General features: G+C 34.4%; 3 protein-coding genes and 1 long non-coding RNA gene across 6 annotated transcripts; 3 read left to right on the top strand and 1 right to left on the bottom strand.

The window, feature by feature from the left end:
- Positions 1-2326: 2326 nt before the first annotated feature.
- On the bottom strand, positions 2327-20275 carry LOC141399582 (leucine-rich repeat-containing protein 58). 2 transcript variants are annotated; one of them, XM_073978603.1, is made up of 4 exons: positions 19667-20275; positions 3999-4940; positions 2828-3044; positions 2327-2748 (listed from the first exon to the last, which is right to left on the bottom strand). In XM_073978603.1, the coding sequence occupies exons 2-4, from the start codon at positions 4502-4504 to the stop codon at positions 2380-2382; spliced, it is 1092 nt and encodes a 363-aa protein (XP_073834704.1). In that variant the 5' UTR covers positions 4505-4940; positions 19667-20275; the 3' UTR covers positions 2327-2379. The 2 variants fall into 2 exon arrangements, with proteins under 2 accessions (XP_073834704.1, XP_073834705.1); XM_073978604.1 differs by lacking the exon at positions 19667-20275 and adding an exon at positions 5024-5092.
- LOC141399584 (uncharacterized) lies at positions 11904-14433 on the top strand. 2 transcript variants are annotated; one of them, XR_012411877.1, is made up of 4 exons: positions 11904-12382; positions 13325-13497; positions 13569-13713; positions 13775-14433. It is a non-coding gene; the product is annotated as an uncharacterized lncRNA (long non-coding RNA). The 2 variants fall into 2 exon arrangements; XR_012411876.1 differs by lacking the exon at positions 11904-12382 and having other exon boundaries at positions 13163-13497.
- On the top strand, positions 16690-17743 carry CNPYb (FGF signaling regulator protein canopy b). The gene is made up of 3 exons (XM_073978605.1): positions 16690-16779; positions 16841-17124; positions 17179-17743. The coding sequence occupies exons 2-3, from the start codon at positions 16952-16954 to the stop codon at positions 17657-17659; spliced, it is 654 nt and encodes a 217-aa protein (XP_073834706.1). The 5' UTR covers positions 16690-16779; positions 16841-16951; the 3' UTR covers positions 17660-17743.
- On the top strand, positions 17884-19677 carry LOC141399581 (pH-sensitive chloride channel 2). Its single transcript, XM_073978602.1, has 2 exons — positions 17884-18902; positions 18983-19677. Exons 1-2 carry the CDS (start codon positions 17978-17980, stop codon positions 19555-19557), a joined length of 1500 nt encoding a protein of 499 aa, XP_073834703.1. The 5' UTR covers positions 17884-17977; the 3' UTR covers positions 19558-19677.
- Positions 20276-20478: the final 203 nt, after the last annotated feature.

The following is a 20478-nucleotide window of genomic DNA, read 5'->3' as shown; positions in this document are numbered from 1 at the left end:
ATTTGAGGTTCTCAATGGCCGCGAAATTGCTCCACTAAAAATTGTCAAGATAGGTCCACGGTTCGGTATAGTCCCCATATAACGATACCTCCCGATTTAAGGTATTTTAGGGATCTTAGCCACATGTTCTGCTTGAACTAGCTGAAATTTTACATAAGTGGTTCCCAGTGGCCACGAAATTTCGCCACTTAAAATTGTTAAGATAGGTCCATGTTTTTTTTTTGTAGCCCCCATATAAAGCTGAAAACAGATACAACGTTTGATTAAAGTTTTGCGTCGGGCGTCGAGAAAAAAACAACAACAACAGGGCGACGACGATGCCAAAGTCCAGCGTTTATCTGTTTGCCGGCATATATTTCAAATGAATTTGAATTTTTCGGCATCATGCCCAACAGTGTAAAAACGGCCAAAACGACACAAAACTTTACTCAAACGTTGTATGTGTTTCCAGCTTAACGGTATCTCCCGATTTTAGGTATTTTAACGATTTTCGCCAAATATGGCTTCAATCTGCCATTTGGAGTTTAATGAGTTCAAAAAATTTACTTTAATGTTTGTTTTGGGTTATTAAAAAACTTCTCCACCAAGAATTATGGACATACATAGCTTCGTTCCCGTACTTTTTAATGGTAAAACTCGTAAAAGAGAGAACTGCACAAAATTTGTTCTCACACACACGTTTTTTGAAATAGTTCGGGAACGGAAAAATGGAAAATACCTCAAAAAACTGGAACAAATGTCAAAGTCGGCGTATCAGCCAATCAGACGCCGGCAACCATGTTACTATTTTTTTACTCGCCCAAATTTGTCGTGTAAAAAGTTTTTAAAGAGAGCGTCATTCAGCGCCATTTTTGTTTAAAGAGAAGTGAACATTTTACAACTTTTTTGTGTACGGGAACGCTTTTTCGAGTAAAATGTGTAAAAGTCGTAAAAATTGTAAAAACTTTTTAGTTCTGGAACACAGCTCATATGTCCACGTTTTGATATAGCCCCGAATTTTGGTATAGCTTCCATATTAAAGTACCGCTAGATTTTAAGCACTCTGCAGTTTTTATATACTTTTTATACCCTACACCACTATGTGATAAGGGGTATTATGTGTTAGTATTGGAATGTATACTAATTATTCCATTTTTACATAATTCCACTGGTGTAGGGTATTACATAGTCGGCCCCGCCCGACTTTGGTCTTTTCCTACTGGTTTTTCAACGGATTTTGCTGGTTTTTCCCATTTTGGAAAGCCAACTAAATTTCATACTTGCTAACTGTAAACAATTGTACTGTTAGGTGTCATTTACGCAGCCTAGATCACAAGGAAAAACATTTTACTGTTTTTTAAGGCGTTTTTGTCACACTTAAACCACTATTAATTAGCCATTTGTTAACCAATTAAAAAATCTATGACTTGTTCGAAAGGCATTACTCTCCCCTTTATAATGAAAAACAGTGTATGCAAATCGAGGTGGAGGTGGTTTCGGAAATTCGTACGAATAATACTAAATGGTACTAAATATGGATTCTGGTGAACGTAAAGAGCTAGGAAAGAGAAATTTGGAATAGTGATTTTTGTTGGAGTGTGGGAAATTCGAGTATTGGAAATTCGTACTAATGTACACGAAGAGTTTTAAATGGTACTAAATTTGGTACAATTTGGATTTTAGGGAACGGATAGAGCTGGAGTTCTGTTATTTAGAATTAAGATTACTGTTGGTGTGTAGGATTGAGGTAGTTTTGGAAGTTCGTACTTAAGTGTACGAAAAGGACAAAAAAATACTGAATTTGGTAAAGTTTGGATTAGGGTATGCAGAATACTGAAATTTGGCAAACGATTACTGTTGGAGTATTGGAAAACTCGAGTATTGGAAATTCGTACTTATGTGTACGAAAAGTACTAAATTTGGAACAATTTGGGTTAAGGGGTTGAGCTGGAAACCTGAAACAAACTTAAGATTACTGTTGAAGTCTAGGATTGAGATATAATGATGATTTTGGAAATTCGTACTTATGTGTACCATTTGGTACGATTTTGGTTTTGTAGAATGGATGGAGTCGAAATCCTCACATTTGGAATATAGATTACTGTTGGAGTGGAATTGAGATATGGAGGTATTTTTGAAAATTCGTATTTAAAAGGTACTAAATTTGGTACTATTTAGATTTTATTGAATGGATAGATAAAGTGGCGGTGGTGGTTATTCTGATTTTGTATTACGTTTAAATATAACGGGATTACATAAACCCACTGGGTTTCAAATGTCAATTCCATTGCGTATACGTCAAATAAATCTTCATAAACAGACCTTCGTTCCTTAAAATGCACGGATATATATACATAGAGAGATTTTTATTAGGTTATATACATACATATATATTTTTGATTAGCCCAATAACACTTTTCGTAACATATATCCACTTGCATTACTGCTAGATTGCCGTCTTGGCTCTTCCTCCTGTTCGATACATTTTGATGAACACAAATATTGTAACAATGGGACACGATATTTCCCGCAGAAATCTACAAATTTTATGTGCTCCACACGGTTATCAAAGAAAACACCTTTACAATTTGGATTCACACAACAATTTGCAGACTTCAAATATTCTAATGTGGTTTGAGGTACATCTCCGGGTTTGATCTCTACACCGGTGTTTTTAACAATTCTTGCAGCTAATTCCATTAGGGTTGGAGGATTCAGAGCCATATCTTGGACAAAACGAACTACCAATGGATTGTCACGCAAACTCAACTGTAAAAAAGAACAAAAACAAAATTAATGTACCTACAACATGCCTATGTTTATCTATTTAATAACGATTTATATCTACCTCTGCTAAGTTTTTCAATGCTACAATATCCCTGGGCAAATGTTTCAAACGATTCTTGTGCAGCAGTAGTGACTTGAGCATTTTCAAGCGGGCGATACTTGTGGGCAGATTCTCAATCAGGTTATCACAGAGAACTAATGCTTGCAGTTGGCTTAAGAGACCAACCGATTCGGGGACCTCCGTTAATAAATTTCCACCAATTGAAAGGACCTGGAGACTGTGAGAAGAAGTGTTATTAAAACAATATACATATAATAATTAGAAAAAGATAATTGGTCGGTTCCATAACTGTAAGAATCTACTAACTTTTTTTTTTTTTTTTGATATCATAAAGGAACAGTTTTTATGGTAGTAAAAATAATATGTAGATTCTTGCAGGTTCTGGAGCAGGCATAATAAGAAGATTAAAAATTACACCATAATCGTGTTTTGCCTTTCATCATTAGTCCCTCTTGTAGGCATAAAAGAAACACACAGCTTGTCTTGCCAAGAATGAATTAGTTTTTGGAGAAATCATTTTTTGTGAGATTTTTTTTGCCAGAATCTTTAACAGCTTTTCCTCGAAAACTTATAAGAGAAAGCTGGTCTTATATGCCCAATCTCATGAAATTTAGTGTTTTCATATTTCATTTGTCTTCTACTGTGTTATATTGCAAAACTGGGATTATGTTGATTCAATTTTTAATATTCATTTTTTCTTTTTGTAAATTAGTGTTAAAAAATGTTCCTTAACTACAATTTTTGTAATTGAAACTTGCGCCCTTTTAATTTACAAGTAAATTTTTTATGAATATTAAGCTAAGTTTATTTCATCTCAGGGTAGTGCAATTAATGTTTTGTGTAATTAAATGGTCGAAAATGGTTTTGTTACTATAATGCTAAAAAAATAAATTAAATTAAAAGTTTTACAGAATTAAAGAAAGAAACTGAAAAGGCACGAAGACAAAGAAAGGAACAGATTTTTGAACTAAACAGCAAGTAATGTTAATAAAGAGATTTCGGAGAACATGAAGATTTTTCATAGTATTGATGACCCGCAATGAAAAGATTATCAATTGTGTTTATTGTTACTCAGTTTTAATATGTATGTATACATATTAAATGTGCGATTTTACGGCCATTTTATTTCACCATTTCGTTTCAACACAGAAATTACTGTGTTAATACAAACCTTTGCATTTTCCATATATCTTTGCTAATGGATGTTATTTGATTACCACCAATATATAGGTACTTCAACTGTTTCAACTCGATAACTTGTTCTGGAAAGTGTGTGAGAAGATTTCCACTCAAATTTAATTCCTTTAAGGAGCTTTGCTGATTCTTCGATGTGGTAAATGATTTGGGCAAAGATTGATTTGTCAGTTGATTATTCTTGCAAACTAATGTCACCAAAAATGGTAGATGGGCTATTGCTTCGGGCAACTCCGTTAAACAATTTTGACTTAAATCCAAAGTTCTCAAATTTACAAAAGTTTTTATTGTTGCTGGTAAGTATTTGAGTCGATTATGATTGAGCAGAAGAATTTCTATGTCCTTTTGGGACTTGAGACGCTGCTTGTTTTCGGAGTATAGATCATTTTCTAGGCTAATATCCCGCAAATTCATACGACTGTAATCCAAAGTTTTTTGCTCGCGAGAATCTGTATCACTACTGTCGGATGTATACACCTCCATGTTGATCTATGTATGTATATTTCGTTTGGGAATATTATTTGACTATTACTATTTAAAGAAGGTAGAAAATGTATTGTTCTTCACATTCAATATGCAATAGGTTTTCACATTTTCTGATGGAGGCTTAAAAATTACTCGAATTCTCTCAACTTGACTTTTTGATTACGTATTCTCGTATTCCGTCCGTATTTAAAAACGTACGCTTTCAAAATGACTACCGAAACATTTGTGTTCGTTGTTTAAGCTGATGATCTCTATGATTTTAATCTCTTCTAGTCAGACATAAATATCTGCGCTAAAAACGTTTAAGTCTACATTTATTTAATTGTTGGAATGTATTCATATGTATGCACGTAGTTAGCTGTGGCCGTTTCAATACATCATCAACATCATCTGTGCTTTAAGAAGGCTCTTATTCTCGACACTCGCATCACATCTGTAAAGGTCAAAGTTTATACAATTTGTTAAAAACAATATATAATAAAAACAGAAGAATATTGTTTAAAATAAAATGATTACATCTACGTTTCAGTGGTTTTTCCAATTCAATAAATTACTGTAAATTATAACTTCAAAATCACCCTAAGTGAAACAATGTATAGATAGAAGTGTCATAATAATAAAAGTCAGACTATTTTGAACAAAAAGGGAGCAAGTTGAATGTAGTGGCTGGATATGAAACTTTTTCCACAGAAAGTTTTCAAAAATTAATTTTTTGTCAAAAATAGTTGGCCTTCGGCCGGGATTTAAGATTTTCTCCTATGTACAGAGGATGAACAGGGCTAACGCGATCATATTTTTTTTCAAAATTATTTTTTTGTCAAAAATCATATGGGTTTTCGGAATTTTCGAAGCCTATATCTCGGGAAATACGGACTTCCCAAACATGATATACAGTGAGTGTCAAAAATATTCGGTTTTCAATTTAACCAGTATTTTAGAAGCCCATGCCCAATATAAAAAAAACAAATATTTAAAAAGATGTTGGTCCTGTGGCAATTGAAATGTGTATGTAACATGGATCCATGGCAACCCTATAAGCGAAAATAACAAAGAAAACGTTGTTAACCCTGTTTTCTACGCGTCAAAAATATTCGGTTTTTGTAACTTTTGTTAAATATTTTGCCAAAACACAGTTCATTATCGAACCTTTTCTGCAATATTAGTATACATTTCAATAATTGCGAACAGAATCTTTGTTCCTGTGTGCAAAAATATTATATTTTATAGCAAATTATTAAAATTTAGCGCTAAGGAAAAACGCTATCCCAGAAAAGAGAAAACTAGTGATATTTAATTATAAAAACAGCAGAAATAAAAGGAAATTTTGATTATTTTTGAATATTTAGTCGAATATAGTTAAAATAACTTGCAAAAGTCACGAAAATATAGAGAGATTCCTCTACCTTCCCTCCCAGTTCTTGATTTTGGCTGGCTTATATTTTTCACAAAATTTATTATTTCTATATTTTCGTGACTTTTGCACATTATTTCAACTACATTCGACTAAATATTCAAAAATAAGCAAAATTTCCTTTTATTTCTGCTGTTTTTATAATTAAATATAACCAGTTTTCTCTTTTCTAGGATAGTAGGTCGGCCATTCAGAGTTCTGTTAACAACTTTTGACAACAAACATAATAGATTGTTCATTATTGTGATTTGATTTCCTTTGAATTTTATGTCACAATAATGTTATTGACAGCAAACTAAATAGTCAGGACTAACTAGTTTGGGCTGAGTGTCCAACTGTATAGACAGTGGATAGTGATTTTCCTTAGCCCTAAATTTCAATAATTTGCTACAAAATATGATATTTTTGCACACAGGAACAAAGATTCTTTTCGCAGTTATTAAAATGTATATTAATATTGCAGAAGAAGTTCGATGTTGACCGGTTTTTTGCCAAAATATTGTTACGAATGTAACTGATAGGTTTAAGTTATTTTAGTTTAATTTCCGTTAATTTGAATCGTAACGTAAAGTTTTATTACGCAGTTACTTTATTTAAGCAACAACAACTACCATGTAGAATTCTCTTCATCATTCTAGTTCTTACTTTACTTTTATTAATGTGCTTTTGTTTGTTCCCCATAATCATGTAATTATCGTTTAGTTGTCATTTCTTATTCCTTGCATTTGTTTGTTGTTGTAATTACGTCATTAGAGTGTTTGTCCTCTTGTATTGATCTTCCCCATATATGTGAGTCTGGTTGTTCGCTTTTGGGTACTTTACACGATATGTTTTTTACATATAAGTTGTCACTTCTCCCATACAAAATGTATATGCAAAGTGACAACTCATATGTAAAAAACATATCGTGAAAAGTACACATTTGTGCGAATTCGAGGTGTTGCCAGACGTGTTCTAGAGGACTCTCGAACAGGGAGATTTGTGGTCTGTTCCTTTACTTTTGAAAATGGTAAAACCGGCAAAAGTAGTAGAAGTTGTAAACTGCTCCCATATGAATTGTATGGTGTCCGAAGTAAAGGAACGCTTTTCGAGTAAAAAGTGGCCAAACTTGAAGATTCTTGCACGTAAAGGAACAGGGCTTTTGGGGTATAAAGACAGGGGGAAAATAGCAATGACGAGTTAGTTGTGTTTTAAGCGTTGAACTGAACAGATCGGTTAAAGAATTGCTGCCTGCTAACTAGAGACAAGATGTGTGCTTATTAATTAAAGTCGGTTCCGAATAAGTGTAATAAGTAAATAAAGCATTGTAGAAACGTAATCTAAAGCGAACCCTGTTTTATTTGGTACAAATCGTACTAGGGAATAAAACAACGTCCACATGGTTTGCCATAGATCCATGTTACATACTTTTTTAATTGCTACAGGACCAACAGTTTTTTAAGTATTTGGTTTTTTGGATATTGTGCATGGCTTCTAAAATACTGAGGTGTTGTTATTGGTGAAATTGAAAACAACGTTAAATGAGCGCACGTGGGCGCTCTCTCCCCTGACGCTGTTTTAAATCCAGTGAATGTTAACAATCTCTGCATATTCCCTGCGCTTGTTTCCGAAAATCTGTCAATTCAGCTTCTTCTTTCTTTCTGCCAATAACCTTCTTTATGAAGATTTTTTTGACTCGCTCAATATTTTTGGAGGAAAATAGATTACATATTCATCATAGATCAGCCAAGATCACCCATATTCGTTAACGTGAGTGCAACGACAACATATGTATGTTCTCTTTATTCTCATCTGTAGTGGTTTAGCAAGGGAAAGACTCGCTCCGAGAGACTAACAGCTTGTTTCTGTATGTCAGCCAAGATCACCCATATACGTTAAGGGCTGTTTACACCATCTATCAATGTCATATGAGCTGTCATTTCTTTCACCCATTCGACATTCTCTATGTTTGTCAAAATTGACGTCATCCATATAACTTTCAATTTGTGCGTTCATACCTACAAGTGTTATTTTCGTATGACATAACCTATAAATATAAAAACACCTTTTTTTGTCATTGTTTACATTTATTGTTGAGTTGCAAATTTGCGCAAATTTTAATTTTGGTTAAAGGAAAATGAATATCTAGCATGTTTGTTGTGGTAGAATAGGTTTTTGGGGTTATAGAGGCATTTATGTTTTTTCCACAAAGCAATCATTTCCAAGACTGCTTCTTTCGACCAATCGATCTGAAAATTACATTATAAACACTCTTTCTTTACTTTTCTAAATATTTAAATATACATAACTTTCCATTTTCTTTTTTAAAAGATTTTGTTCTTCTTCTTTTTTTTTTTTTGAGAATGCCAGAAAACAGCTGATAAATTTATGTTTACATACAAGAATGCCGTATCAAATAGAGCGCTCCCTAAATGAAAAATTTACATATGAGTTGCCAAATCATTTTGATAGATGAAAATTTTCATAGTGGTCATACTATGTGTACAACATTCGCAGTTAGAAAATTTGACATCTCACACGACATTGATAGATGGTGTAAACAACCCTTTAACGTGACTGCAACAACAATATATGTTCTCTTTATTCTCATCTGTCGTCGTTAAGCAAAGGAAAGACTCGTTCAGAGAGACTAATGCACAAAAAATTTTGAGCACCACCGCTGTATGTCGAAACGAAAAAGTGTGCGAATGAAACACGTCCAAACTTTAGTTTTCGAAATGTTTTTACCTTTATTTGCTTCCAAACAAAAAACAAATTTGGAAAATACACAAGAGTTTGGTAGTATTCTCTCGTTCTTTCGACATACAGAAACAGGCAGTAAAGCACAAAATATTTTTAGCACCACCGTCATATATGAACAAAATGAACGCTCGCCTTTAGGTTTTCGTACGATTCACCATACAAATTCTCTCTTCGTGTTCACCATTAACCGCCTGTTTCTGTATGTCGAAAGAAGAATGTGTACGAATGAAATACGCCCAAACTTTAGTTTTCGAAATAATTTTACCTTTGTTTTTGCTTGAAATCAAAAAACAAATTTGAAAAACACACAAGAGTTTGGGCGTGTTTCATTCGCGCACATTCTTCTTTCGACATACAGAAACAGGATGTAATATAAGCCGTGTTCCTTTACGTGCAAGAATCTCAAGTTTTACCACTTTTTACACGAAAAGCGTTCCTTTACTTCAGACACTATACAATTCATATGGGAGCAGTTTACAACTTTTGCTACTTTTGCCGGTTTTACCATTTTCAAAAGTAAAGGAACAGACCAATACATTTTGACAAGTACTTGTTTTCAAACTAAGTCTTATGCTTGGTTTACATTTACGAAATCCACTCGATTTCAACTGTCAACTCCTTTGCGTATACGTCAAATGAAAACTCATCTGAAATCCATTGGATTTCATTTGACGTTTAATCAATGAAATTGACAGTTGAAATCGAGTGGATTTCGTAAATGGAAACTTATAGTACGTTTATATATAGCCGGATTTAACAAACCCACTGGATTTCAAATGCCAATTCCTTTGATTATATTTCAAATAAATCCTCATAAAGTAGGTTAACCCTGCAAAAAGCTATAATATAAACATGGCCTTACTATTATGACTATGAAAATTTTCATTAAAATGAAAATGAGTTTATAGGTAAGAGGTGTGAAGGGGGTGAAACTCCGTACACAAGGATCTGTAAAACACATTGACCAGATTGAATTTGGTATCCCAACAAAGCTCATTCGGCTTTGAAAAATGACTTTAACTGACACGAGATCATCGGTTAAAATAGGAATGAACCTCTCCGAAGAGTTTTGTACCAAAAGAGGTTTCAGAAAAGGAGACAGACTTTCGTGTGATCTCTTCAACATCCTGCTGGAAAAGGTTATACGAGAGGCAAACGCCAAAAGAAGTGGTACTATCTACACCAATAGCCACTTGATACTTGCTTATTCTGATGATTAGACATCAGATTTTTGCATATTTTTGAAATTTCAACCAATTGTAACTACGTTACTATATAGAATTATACAGTTTTAATAATATAAATTGGATGTCATATTGAAAATAATCAATAATATTGTTACGGAATTAGATTTAACTAATCTCCGTGTAGACGTTGTTTTATTCCCCGATACGATTTGTACCAAATAAAACAGGGTTCGTTTTAGATTACGTTTCTACAATGCTTTATTTACTTTATTTCACTTATTTAGAACCGACTTTAATTACAAAGCACACAGCAAGTCTCTAGTTAGCACGCAGCTCTTATTTAACCGATTTGTTCAGTTCAACGCTCAAAACACAACTCCTCAATGTTGCCATTCGTAACTCTATTTATACCCAAAATCTCCTTGGTCTAGAAATATCTAGAACATATGGCAACCTCTCGAATCTGTGCAGCGAACACACAGACGCACATTCGCACTAAGCGAACAACCATACTCACATACATACAAGTAGACAAGCACAGTAATGACGTAATTACAACAACAAACAACTACACGAAATACAAGAAGTAGGAACTAAACGATAATTACATTATTATGGCAAAACAAACAAAAGAACATTAACAAAAGGTAATGTAACGACTAGAATGATGAAGAGAGTTCTACATGGTAGTTGTTGTTGCTTACTCTTATGTTACACGCTGAAACTTTCGTACGAAACTTTCCCATTATTTTGGCGTTCTTAGGTCGAGTTCCCCATTACAGTAATTTCATAAAATTACTTTTGTATGGAACTCGATCTATGAACGGCAAAATAATGGGAAAGTTTCGTATGAAAGTTTTAGCGTGTAACATAAGAATTAAATAAAGTAACTGCGTAATACAAACTTTACGTTATAATTCAAATTTTTAAATTAACGGAAATTAAACTAAACTAACTTAAACCTATCAGTTACATTCGTAACATTTGATCTGTTCCAGAACTCCAAGAATCTACTAATTTTTACTATTTTTTCCGATAATATAAAGGAAAAAATGTTATCGTAGTAAAAATTAGTAGCTTCTTGCAGGTTCTGGAACATACCAAATATGTACAAAGCTCCATCTTCTATTGTTTAATAAACGAATTATTTGCATTATGATTTTCATGGGAGGATCAGTAAAAGAAGTAAATGATACCTTTATGAAGGTGGAAGGAGAATCTGCTAAAGTGGGTCTGGCGGTAGTCGGTGAGAGCTCGGACCAACTGTGGAAGTTGATTCCTATAACTTCTACCTACGTAAACACAACAAATGGCATCAGTAGTGGGATTCTGTAAAGTATAGTACACATTGACAAGCAAAACTGACAGTCATCGAGGTCTATCAAAGCCTAACTGAAAAATTTTTTTTGTAATCTGTAAATAACACCGTATATATTGTATGTCAAACGTTTTTACCTAAATAAAAGCTGTTATTTGCCCGAAAATTGTCCTAAAAGTACGTTGACTGTCAGTTTTGAATGATAGTGTGTACTCCCCTTAACTCAATTTTGCTGTTATCGATAATTGTCGGTAAAATTAAAATGCTTATAATTTCTATAATTAACGGAATTTTTTGGTAAGTTAATGATGAATAAAATGTAGTCGCTACCGACACAAACAGCGAGGCCAAATTTTTCTTTATGTTTTTAGTCATAATTTTGCGATTTACTTTTACCGGTTTTTGTCGTAACAGCAAAAATTAGTTACAGAATCCCACTACAGGGGCCGGATTCTTGTTCTATGAAAATTTGGCTGCTAAACCTAAATAACGACGGGACGTACACAAATATTTCACCTTTGTCCCAATTTACATTAGGCGAGTTTACTTGCGGCAATTGTCAGTTTGTTGGTGAGAGAGGGTGCTGAGAGGCAAAGGGTTACCATATGCCTCACCTCTCTCTCCTACAAAATGACAATTGCCGCAAGTAAACTCGCCCAATGTAAATTGGGACTTTCTATCACAACAACGCTATCTGAGCGTCCGTATTACCCAAATACGATGAGTACAAAATCACATTTAAAACACCAAATCCGTGACCAAAATTTATTTAATTATTTTCATTCGTAAAATAAATAATTTTCCTTTGCAATTAATTCGATTTCAGGTTTTGTTGGGCTTTTGTTTTCAAAATACAAAACACACATACATGCATACAAAACGTTCCATACGTATATAGGTATGGGCCTGATATGAAAAATATTTCCTTTATATTTTTTCCATTTGACATTTTGTTTTTCTTTATAAAAGTTTTCATATCAAATTTTTATAGAAACAGTTGTGAAATAAAAAGAAGAATTGTAGTGGCCAGCAGATGCTACGTAAGCAGTTTAAAAACAAAGCCACATCTCGTCAAACAAAAATAACGCTCTACAAAACACTGATACTACCCGTGCTGATGTATGGCTCCGAAGTACTTGCGCAAGCAGACATGGCAGTGCTTGGTGTGTTTGAGAGAATAATTCTTCGAAAGATCTACGGGCCGATTTGCGTTGACGGTGAATATCGACGTCGTATGAACCACGAGCTATATTATAGCTATATTACATTACGTGTATTTCATGTGTATGTTTTGCATTTTTTTACATCTACATGTTGTACACTTATGGTCTGTTCCTTTACTTCTGAAAATGGTAAAACCGGCAAAAGTTGAAAACTGCTTCCATATGAATTGTATTGTGTCTGAAGTAAAGGAACGCTTTTCGAGTAAAAAGTTGTAAAACTTGAAGATTCTTGAACGTAAAGGAACAGGGCTTTAGTGCAGGCCTGCTCAGACACATACAAACACATTTTGTAATTGTGTTGGTTTTGAAATACACAAATTTCAATTTTCCTTTGTCTCTCTGTATACTGTGAGAAATATCGTAACAGTTTTTTTTATTTTATATTTCAAAATATAGAGTAGAATAATTATTTTATTTTGACCAAATGTGACTGTTGATGTTATAATTTGTTGCAAATCAAGTTCGTGACAAACCAAAGTGCGTTGACAAACCAAACACTCTAATTTGCCGTAAAAATTTTAGGCAAATAAAAATTCGTATTCAGTATCTTCATTCATTTTTTCAGTGTACGCATATAAATTCATAGACAAATTCGAAAACAGAACCTTCCTCATTGAATGTTCAATAGAGACTGATTTTTAATTTTGAAAATATTCAAAACAAAAACAAAAGCTCTCTTTTTAAATTGTGTGTGTGAGAAAATTGACACACACCGACAGCTCAGGTGCGCACCTTGAGCAGGCCTGCTTTAGTGTGATCCATATAAAAAATTTCATCTATCAAAATGATGTGTCATGGCAGAATAAGAAGGTAATCTCATTTGAAAAAGCCGTCCTTGAGCTGCCAAATACAACCATGCGTTCGAAACGAAATGAAAGTTGTTTTTGTTATTGTATGGCAATGACAACAACAATTGTTTATTTACATTTTATTTAGTATGTATGTATATAATTTTTATTGGAACAAATAAATTCCAATTAAGTGATGATGCGACAATCTTTGGCACAATTTCGGAAGAATTCGCATTAAGTTTTTTTCGCGCTTGTTCTTGTTAATGCAATTCAGGGCTGCAGAATGCAATAATTATGGGAAAATTGTCAAGAAAGATGGTAAGCGCTCAAAAAGAAATTCTGTGAAAAATCCCTAAAAAAACAGTGTTTTTCTGTATCACGCTCCTCAGGATACACTCGAAAAGCAATGAACAAATGGAGGAAAAGAAACTTTTGCTTACAAGCCGTCAACGAATACACCAATTGATTGACCTGATACCAAAAGCGTTTCGGCAACCAACAACATAACCAAACAATGATGACAGTAACAACCCGGTAAGTAAATGGGTTGGAGTGATGATGAATTGCATAAATTCATATGTGTTCCTTGTTGCAGATCATCAAACCTCTACGGAATCTTGGCAAACTCGTCGCGGACACGGGGAAGGTCTTCGGAAGCGATATAAATCAAAACAATGGTTGCCTCTACTAAGAATTTCCGCCGCTGGAGGTTAATGTATCTGCCAATTTAATCATGTGGCTAGAATCATCTGGGATAGAATCCAAAAGGTGTACAAACCCCAAAGATTCCGTGCGGGCAGTGGTGAGGGTTTTTTGCAAATGTGGTTCCACCTTGAAGCTTCCTCATTCCAAGATTTCTAACAACGATTTGTATCCCAACTTTATATCTGAAGAAATCCGCAGGTACTTCGTGACCCACGCAAGAAGATCTTTGGCCGTATTCGTCGTATCAATCCAATGTTAATTGAATTGGCTAAAAACCAATTTCCTGTTGTTGCCAGCAAAGCTGCTGCCAACCGCGCTAAAATGTTGCAGAACGTCTTTGAATCTAGAAAGAAGTTGCCCGCTACCCCCCAAGAAGATGTAAACTTTTGAAATCTTATAAACTTTGTTAGAATATATTTTTTAAAGCAGCAAAATGTAAGATTCTGTATAAAATTTAACTAACTAAAGTTTTACATATTTCTTAAGAAACCGACATCTATGTATGTATGTTTTATCTTTAAAAAATAAAACCTTTCCAAGGGAAAAATACGATATTGTTGTCATGATTGTAAAAGCTAGATCTTGTGGAGTCATTTTAATTGTTGTCTTGCCAAACAGCCATTTTAGGTTGTCACCGCAGGATTTTTTTCAGTTGTTGCACATGCTACCTCAGTTTTCTACCTGTTGATTATTTAGTGTGTATTCTGCGTTTCAAATGCGCATCAGTGACGCTGTGGATTTCAATACTTCGCATTAATTCTGTATCACTGCGATATCGAATAGGATGCTTGACACTAATTCTTTCAATTATTGTGACCAACAGCTATTTATATTTGTCGCAATAGGATTTTTAAGGCTTGAACAAAAATGTACGTCTGAAAGCATGGACTTGATCAGGAAACACATCATACCTCTGTAAACAGGACCACACGGAATTTATAAACGTTTCTCGAACACCCCTTAAGCGAAAACTTTGTGTGGAGGTACTCAAAGGACTGCCTCGATATAGTCCATCCTTAATCTATGTCTGGAAAAAATATTGCGAGGATTAATTTTTGACAAAATCTGTTGATCCGGTCGTAAGTTATTGTACGCACCATTTTATGGAAAAATCTTTCATCTTTTATAGAGGAAGAAGTAAACATTTCCCCCATTCTCGAAATTGATTAAACATTTGAAAAAATATGACGAAGACCGCTATTTGGACCACATCAGCAGATCCGTTCGATATTTATTCTTCAGACGGGCGGACAGACAAGACATAACCGACTGCAAATGGTCTGAAAATTTTAAATTTAAATATTTTAAATTAAATTGTTTTCAAATTTGAAATGTAAACAAACCTGACGTATGTATGTTTTAACATATACATACAAAGTTTGTCAAACTCTTGTTGGCAATGAAGGGACGGCAGAGCGAATACAACTCTGTGAGCTCAAAGCGTGAGCTTACCTTGTATCATTGTATCATGATGATGTGTGAACCCATGTGTAACTTTTTCGTTTTAGAGCCCTTCCTATTTTTGTATGTACAATAAATAGAAAACAGCTGATTTGTTTGTTTTGATGAAAGCAGAAATTTGCATAATTTGCTGAAAGAAATAATTTCTTAAAGAAACTTAAATAAATCGATTTGATAAAGGATTTGTTTACATTTATAGGTTATGTCACACAAAAAGTGCCATGGCATGCTCCATGTACGTCCCAATTTACATTAGGCGAGTTTACTTGCGTCAGTTTGTAGGTGAGAGAGGGTGCTGGGAGGCAAAGGGTTACCATATGCCTCACCTCTCTCTCCCACAAAATGACAATTGCCGCAAGTAATCTCGCCCAATGTAAATTGGGACTACGTAAGGGAACAGAGCTATATTGCCATTAAAGTACCTATGATATCATTCCACTGAATAAGAAGAAAACAAATATGTTATTAGGTGTGTACGATAACCCAATAATTTGTACAAATTCGTACAAATTATTGCTGAATGCTGTTCGATAACAAAATTATCCAGCAAAAGAGAGCGAGTTTGGAGAGATTTTTGGAGAGTTTTGTGACTGAGAACTTGCAAATTTTTGCTGGGAAAATTTAGGTGTGTACGATAACTTTCCCAGCAAAAATTACTCAGTCAATTCCAGCAACCTCTCTCAGTGAATTTTACTCTCTCAAGCAAGAAAAATTGAAGAAAGTTATCGAACAACAATTTGTAAAAACTTGCAAGGAATCAACTGTTTTGAAAAAGAAGAAGAAGAAGAAAAGTTTTTGCATCAATTTGATGTTCTTGTTTTCCATGATTTTTTTATATTTTTCAGCTTTTGATGTATAATTTTTTGATATTTCAATGTTTATTTTTGTTTTCGCCAAACAAGAATAAAAAATAAAACAAAACAAATGTTTTCAAATCAGCTGATCAGACTTGCAAATTTTTGCGGGACAAATTTTCCCAGCAAAAATTTGCAAGTTCTCAGTCACAAAACTCTCCAAAAATCTCTCCAAACTCGCTCTCTTTTGCTGGATAATTTTGTTATCGAACAGCATTCAGCAATAATTTTTACGAATTTGTACAAATTATTGGGTTATCGTACACACCTTTTGTCCCGCAAAAATTTGCAAGTCTGATCAGCTGATTTGAAAACATTTGTTTTGTTTTATTTTTTATTTTTGTTTGGCGAAAACAAAATTAAACATTGAAATATCAAAAAATTAAACATCAAAAGCTGAAAAATATAAAAAAATCATGGAAAACAAGAACATCAAATTGATGCAAAAACTTTTCTTCTTCTTCTTATTCAAAACAGTTGATTCCTTGCAAGTTTTTACAAATTGTTGTTCGATAACTTTCTGCAATTTTTCTTGATTGAGAGAGTAAATTCACTGAGAGAGGTTGCTGGAACTGACTGAGTAATTATTGCTGGGAAAGTTATCGTACACACCTATTGTTTTGCTTTCTGTATTTTTCTAGGCGTCGTGTCTAGCGGTGTAATGCTTATAGAATTGTGGTCAGAAAAGGTGCTGATTAGATTAGACTCTGGGGAACTGGAGTAGATTCTCGATCCATCCACAATTTCTAGCAATGTTCAAATTATGTATATTATTTATTCTACTGACATATGTTTTTGCCACTACTCCTGAAGAACAACAAGGTTTTCGCTTTGCCAGTAAATGTGAGACATGCAAAATCCTTGCCACAGAACTCCAAGAACGCCTTACGGAAACTGGAAAATCCCATGATGTTATTGAAACGGGGTAAGATGAAGATTAAATAAATAGATTTCTTTTTGTAATTGTTTCCTATTGTAGATACTCTGTAGATGATGTCAAACCCAAGAAACGAACAGAATATCGTCGGAGTGAATTGCGGCTACTGGAATCTCTAGAAAATGTATGCGAAAGGATTTTGGAGTACAATCTTCACAAGGAACGCAGCGACAGTACCCGTTTTGCCAAAGGGATGTCGGAAACATTTAAAACTCTACATGGACTAGTTGATAAGGGAGTAAAGGTGGATTTGGGAATTCCGCTGGAGCTTTGGGACAAACCACCCATAGAGGTCACACAAATGAAAAGCCAATGCGAGGATATGTTGGAAAAATATGAGGATACAATTTATGAATGGTATTTCCATGAACAAGACCAAAAGGGGTTAATAGATCATTTGTGTGCGGAACAAGTTTTGCATGAGAATGATAAGAAATGCCTTCAAGAAAGCTTAGAACATGGTGATGTCAAGAAAATAACAAACAGAAAGAGTGCCAAAGGTGATAGAGCAGGAGAATTGTAACATGATTAAAATTCCATACTACTTAGCATTTAATTCCAATTAATTTACAAGTCCCAAATAAATACAAACCATTTACACAGTAAAGGACATTTCTTTCGATAATGAAGACAGTTATTTGTACCCATTGTTGTAACAGTTCTGAAAAAAGTACAATCGGTGATATGCGGAATTGAAACATTCAGCTCTTCATTGTTTACCATCTCCCACTTGTCATTTAATGCTTGTTCGATACCGTTAGTTTTCACCAAGTCATATAAGTACGTGGATTATTTGGTACACATATATAAGATCAGTTGCGTGTTTTCATTGTTTTTAAGTATGAAAAAAATAATTTCATTAGTTGCCCTGCTTTTTTGTTGTGTATATTGTGCCGAAATTGAATGTCCTTCACTTGTTGATGCTGACAGTTTATCTCAAACACAACTGCTGGAGAGACTAACACATGGCTGTCGTTATGACCGTCTGGAAAGACCTATTACATACTCGGAATCTGGTAATCGCCTGCCTGTCGACGTTTACGTTCGCTGGTATGTCTATTTTATGCAGAATTTAGAAGCCCACGATTTGCAGTTTAAAATTCACGCTCTACTACAACTTCGCTTTCTCGATCCTCGTTTGACATTTCGCAAAGTGGCACCCAAGCGCAAACAACCCATACTCGGTGAGAAACCATTGCGCGATAATTTATGGGTACCACACATATTCTTAGCCAATGAAAGGGATTCGAATATAATGGGCACCAACGAAAAAGATATCCTAACCTCAATTTCCCCCGATGGCACAGTAATCATTTCCAGTCGTATAAAAGCTACCCTATACTGTTGGATGAATTTGCAAAAATTTCCCTTTGATGAACAACACTGCTCAACATATTTGGAAAGTTGGATGTACAATACGTCAGAGTTGATATTGCACTGGGAACAGAAGCGACCGATAACGTTTGATCCTGATCTCCATTTGACTGAATACATTTTACAACAGGCCTGGAGCAATGAGACGGTCATAAATGCCGACTTAAATGATCTACGTCATGGAGCATTTGCGGGAAATTATAGTTCTCTAGGGTTCACAGTACACTTTACCAGGGAAGTTGGTTTCTACATTATGGATTACTTTTTGCCCTCAATGTTAATTGTGGGAATATCGTGGGTTTCATTTTGGCTACAGGCGGATCAGGCACCACCGCGAATTATGCTGGGAACGTCAACAATGCTAACCTTTATAACACTAGCATCAGCTCAAGGTTGGTATATCGATTTATTTTCGTAATGTATGTAAATTCATTTCATTTATTATTTAATTATTTCCTTTATCTTCACCTAGGTAAGACTTTACCCAAAGTCAGCTATATAAAAGTATCTGAAGTGTGGTTTTTGGGTTGCACCCTCTTCATTTTTGGCAGTTTATTAGAATTTGCCTTCGTTAATACGATTTGGAGGCGTAAACAAAATGTTGATGTCAAGTCCATGAGTAGTCGACATATTTTGAAATCAACTCTTTCTCCACGCCTTTCGAGGCGCAAAGCTCGCTCGCGTTCATTTTCATCGGGTACACTGGGTGGTACCGATAGTATTTCCCTAACTGGAGCTCCGAAATTCAACAACTATCTAACGGTACACAACTTTCCAATCACCACCATCAATGAAAATGATACTGAGAGTGATAATGTTTCAAAGGTAACATCATTTACAACTGCGCCAAATAGCCAAAAAATGGATGTAGCCCTCTTGGAGGATGGCAACAGTAGCAATTGTAACAACGAAGAGAATAAAATAGGCTGGACCACTCTAACACCCCAACAAATATCGCAATGGATCGATGCCAAGGCACGAGTATTATTCCCAATGTCCTTTTTGGTTTTCAATGTGTTTTTCTGGACCTTTGTATATATTTTTTGAATCTGTTTTGTATAAAGTTGTGCTTTATTTAACACTGTATCCTTTCATTCCTTATTTTATGTAAATTATTAAATGCAGTTTTTATAGTAGGAAAGTTTAAAATATATACCTGTTTTCTAATAGTTGTTGTTTATTTTCAAATAGGTCTTGAATTTAGTCCTTGGTTGACTTCCATAAGTTTACAGGAGAAGCAAAAAACTTTATAAAATGAAAACGGTTTTATAAAATATCGAAAATGTTAGCATCATATTTTAAGGCAGATAAGGATACATTTCTGGAAAAAATTTATGGGCCGATTCCGTACAGCGAGGCGAGTCATATCTCGTCGTCTATCGTCTCTGTGACAAAATTTAAAAAAATGCACTACGTACAGCGATAGAAAATAATCGTCGATAACAAGTTATTTTTATTTTTTTATTTTATTTTTATTCGTTAGTAAAAATGAACGGCGACAGCTAATTTGTTGTCGCCGGAAAATGAACATTACGGCGACAAAATTTGACGGCGTCAGGCGAATATTGCCGTACGGAATCTAAAAATTGCATTTGGCAACGCGACACGACTCGCTGTACGGAATCGGCCCATAAAGTTGTTTTAGAGTTTCAGACGATATGTGAGTTACGTTATTTGGTATTGCATGTTTCGTAAATGCTTACGCCTGAAGGTATTGGATTCAATTCCCGGTGATATTTAAATGGACCTCAAGGAGGTGAACTGTCTATTCCAACTACCACACTAATTACTTATTATCTTAGTTGTATTAGACTATAACATAAAACATATGATCTTGAATGGTATATTTAAGTCAATTTATACAAAATAAAGAGAATATAAATTAAGTGCTATGTAACTTTAAATTTCCATAAGGAATGTTGTCATTAAAGTAGTGGCAATCACTTGGAATTAAGCGTTTTAAGTCAT

The sequence above is a fragment of the Musca autumnalis genome, unplaced genomic scaffold, assembly GCF_047663935.1.
Source record: "Musca autumnalis isolate F117 unplaced genomic scaffold, ASM4766393v1 scaffold_3, whole genome shotgun sequence".
Taxonomy (NCBI): domain Eukaryota; kingdom Metazoa; phylum Arthropoda; class Insecta; order Diptera; family Muscidae; genus Musca; species Musca autumnalis.
Note: the sequence above shows the minus strand (reverse complement) of the source record. Positions and strands in the feature narration are given on the sequence as shown.

Coding starts and splice junctions, on each gene's coding strand:
- LOC141399582 (XM_073978603.1), bottom strand. CDS start 4,504: ATGGAGGTGTATACATCCGACAGTAGTGATACAGATTCTCGCGAGCAA. Junction 3,045..3,998: donor GATATATGGAAAATGCAAAG/GTTTGTATTAAC, acceptor TTCTTCTCACAG/TCTCCAGGTCCTTTCAATTG. Junction 2,749..2,827: donor CATTGAAAAACTTAGCAGAG/GTAGATATAAAT, acceptor TCTTTTTTACAG/TTGAGTTTGCGTGACAATCC.
- CNPYb (XM_073978605.1), top strand. CDS start 16,952: ATGTTCAAATTATGTATATTATTTATTCTACTGACATATGTTTTTGCC. Junction 17,125..17,178: donor CATGATGTTATTGAAACGGG/GTAAGATGAAGA, acceptor TTCCTATTGTAG/ATACTCTGTAGATGATGTCA.
- LOC141399581 (XM_073978602.1), top strand. CDS start 17,978: ATGAAAAAAATAATTTCATTAGTTGCCCTGCTTTTTTGTTGTGTATAT. Junction 18,903..18,982: donor AACACTAGCATCAGCTCAAG/GTTGGTATATCG, acceptor ATCTTCACCTAG/GTAAGACTTTACCCAAAGTC.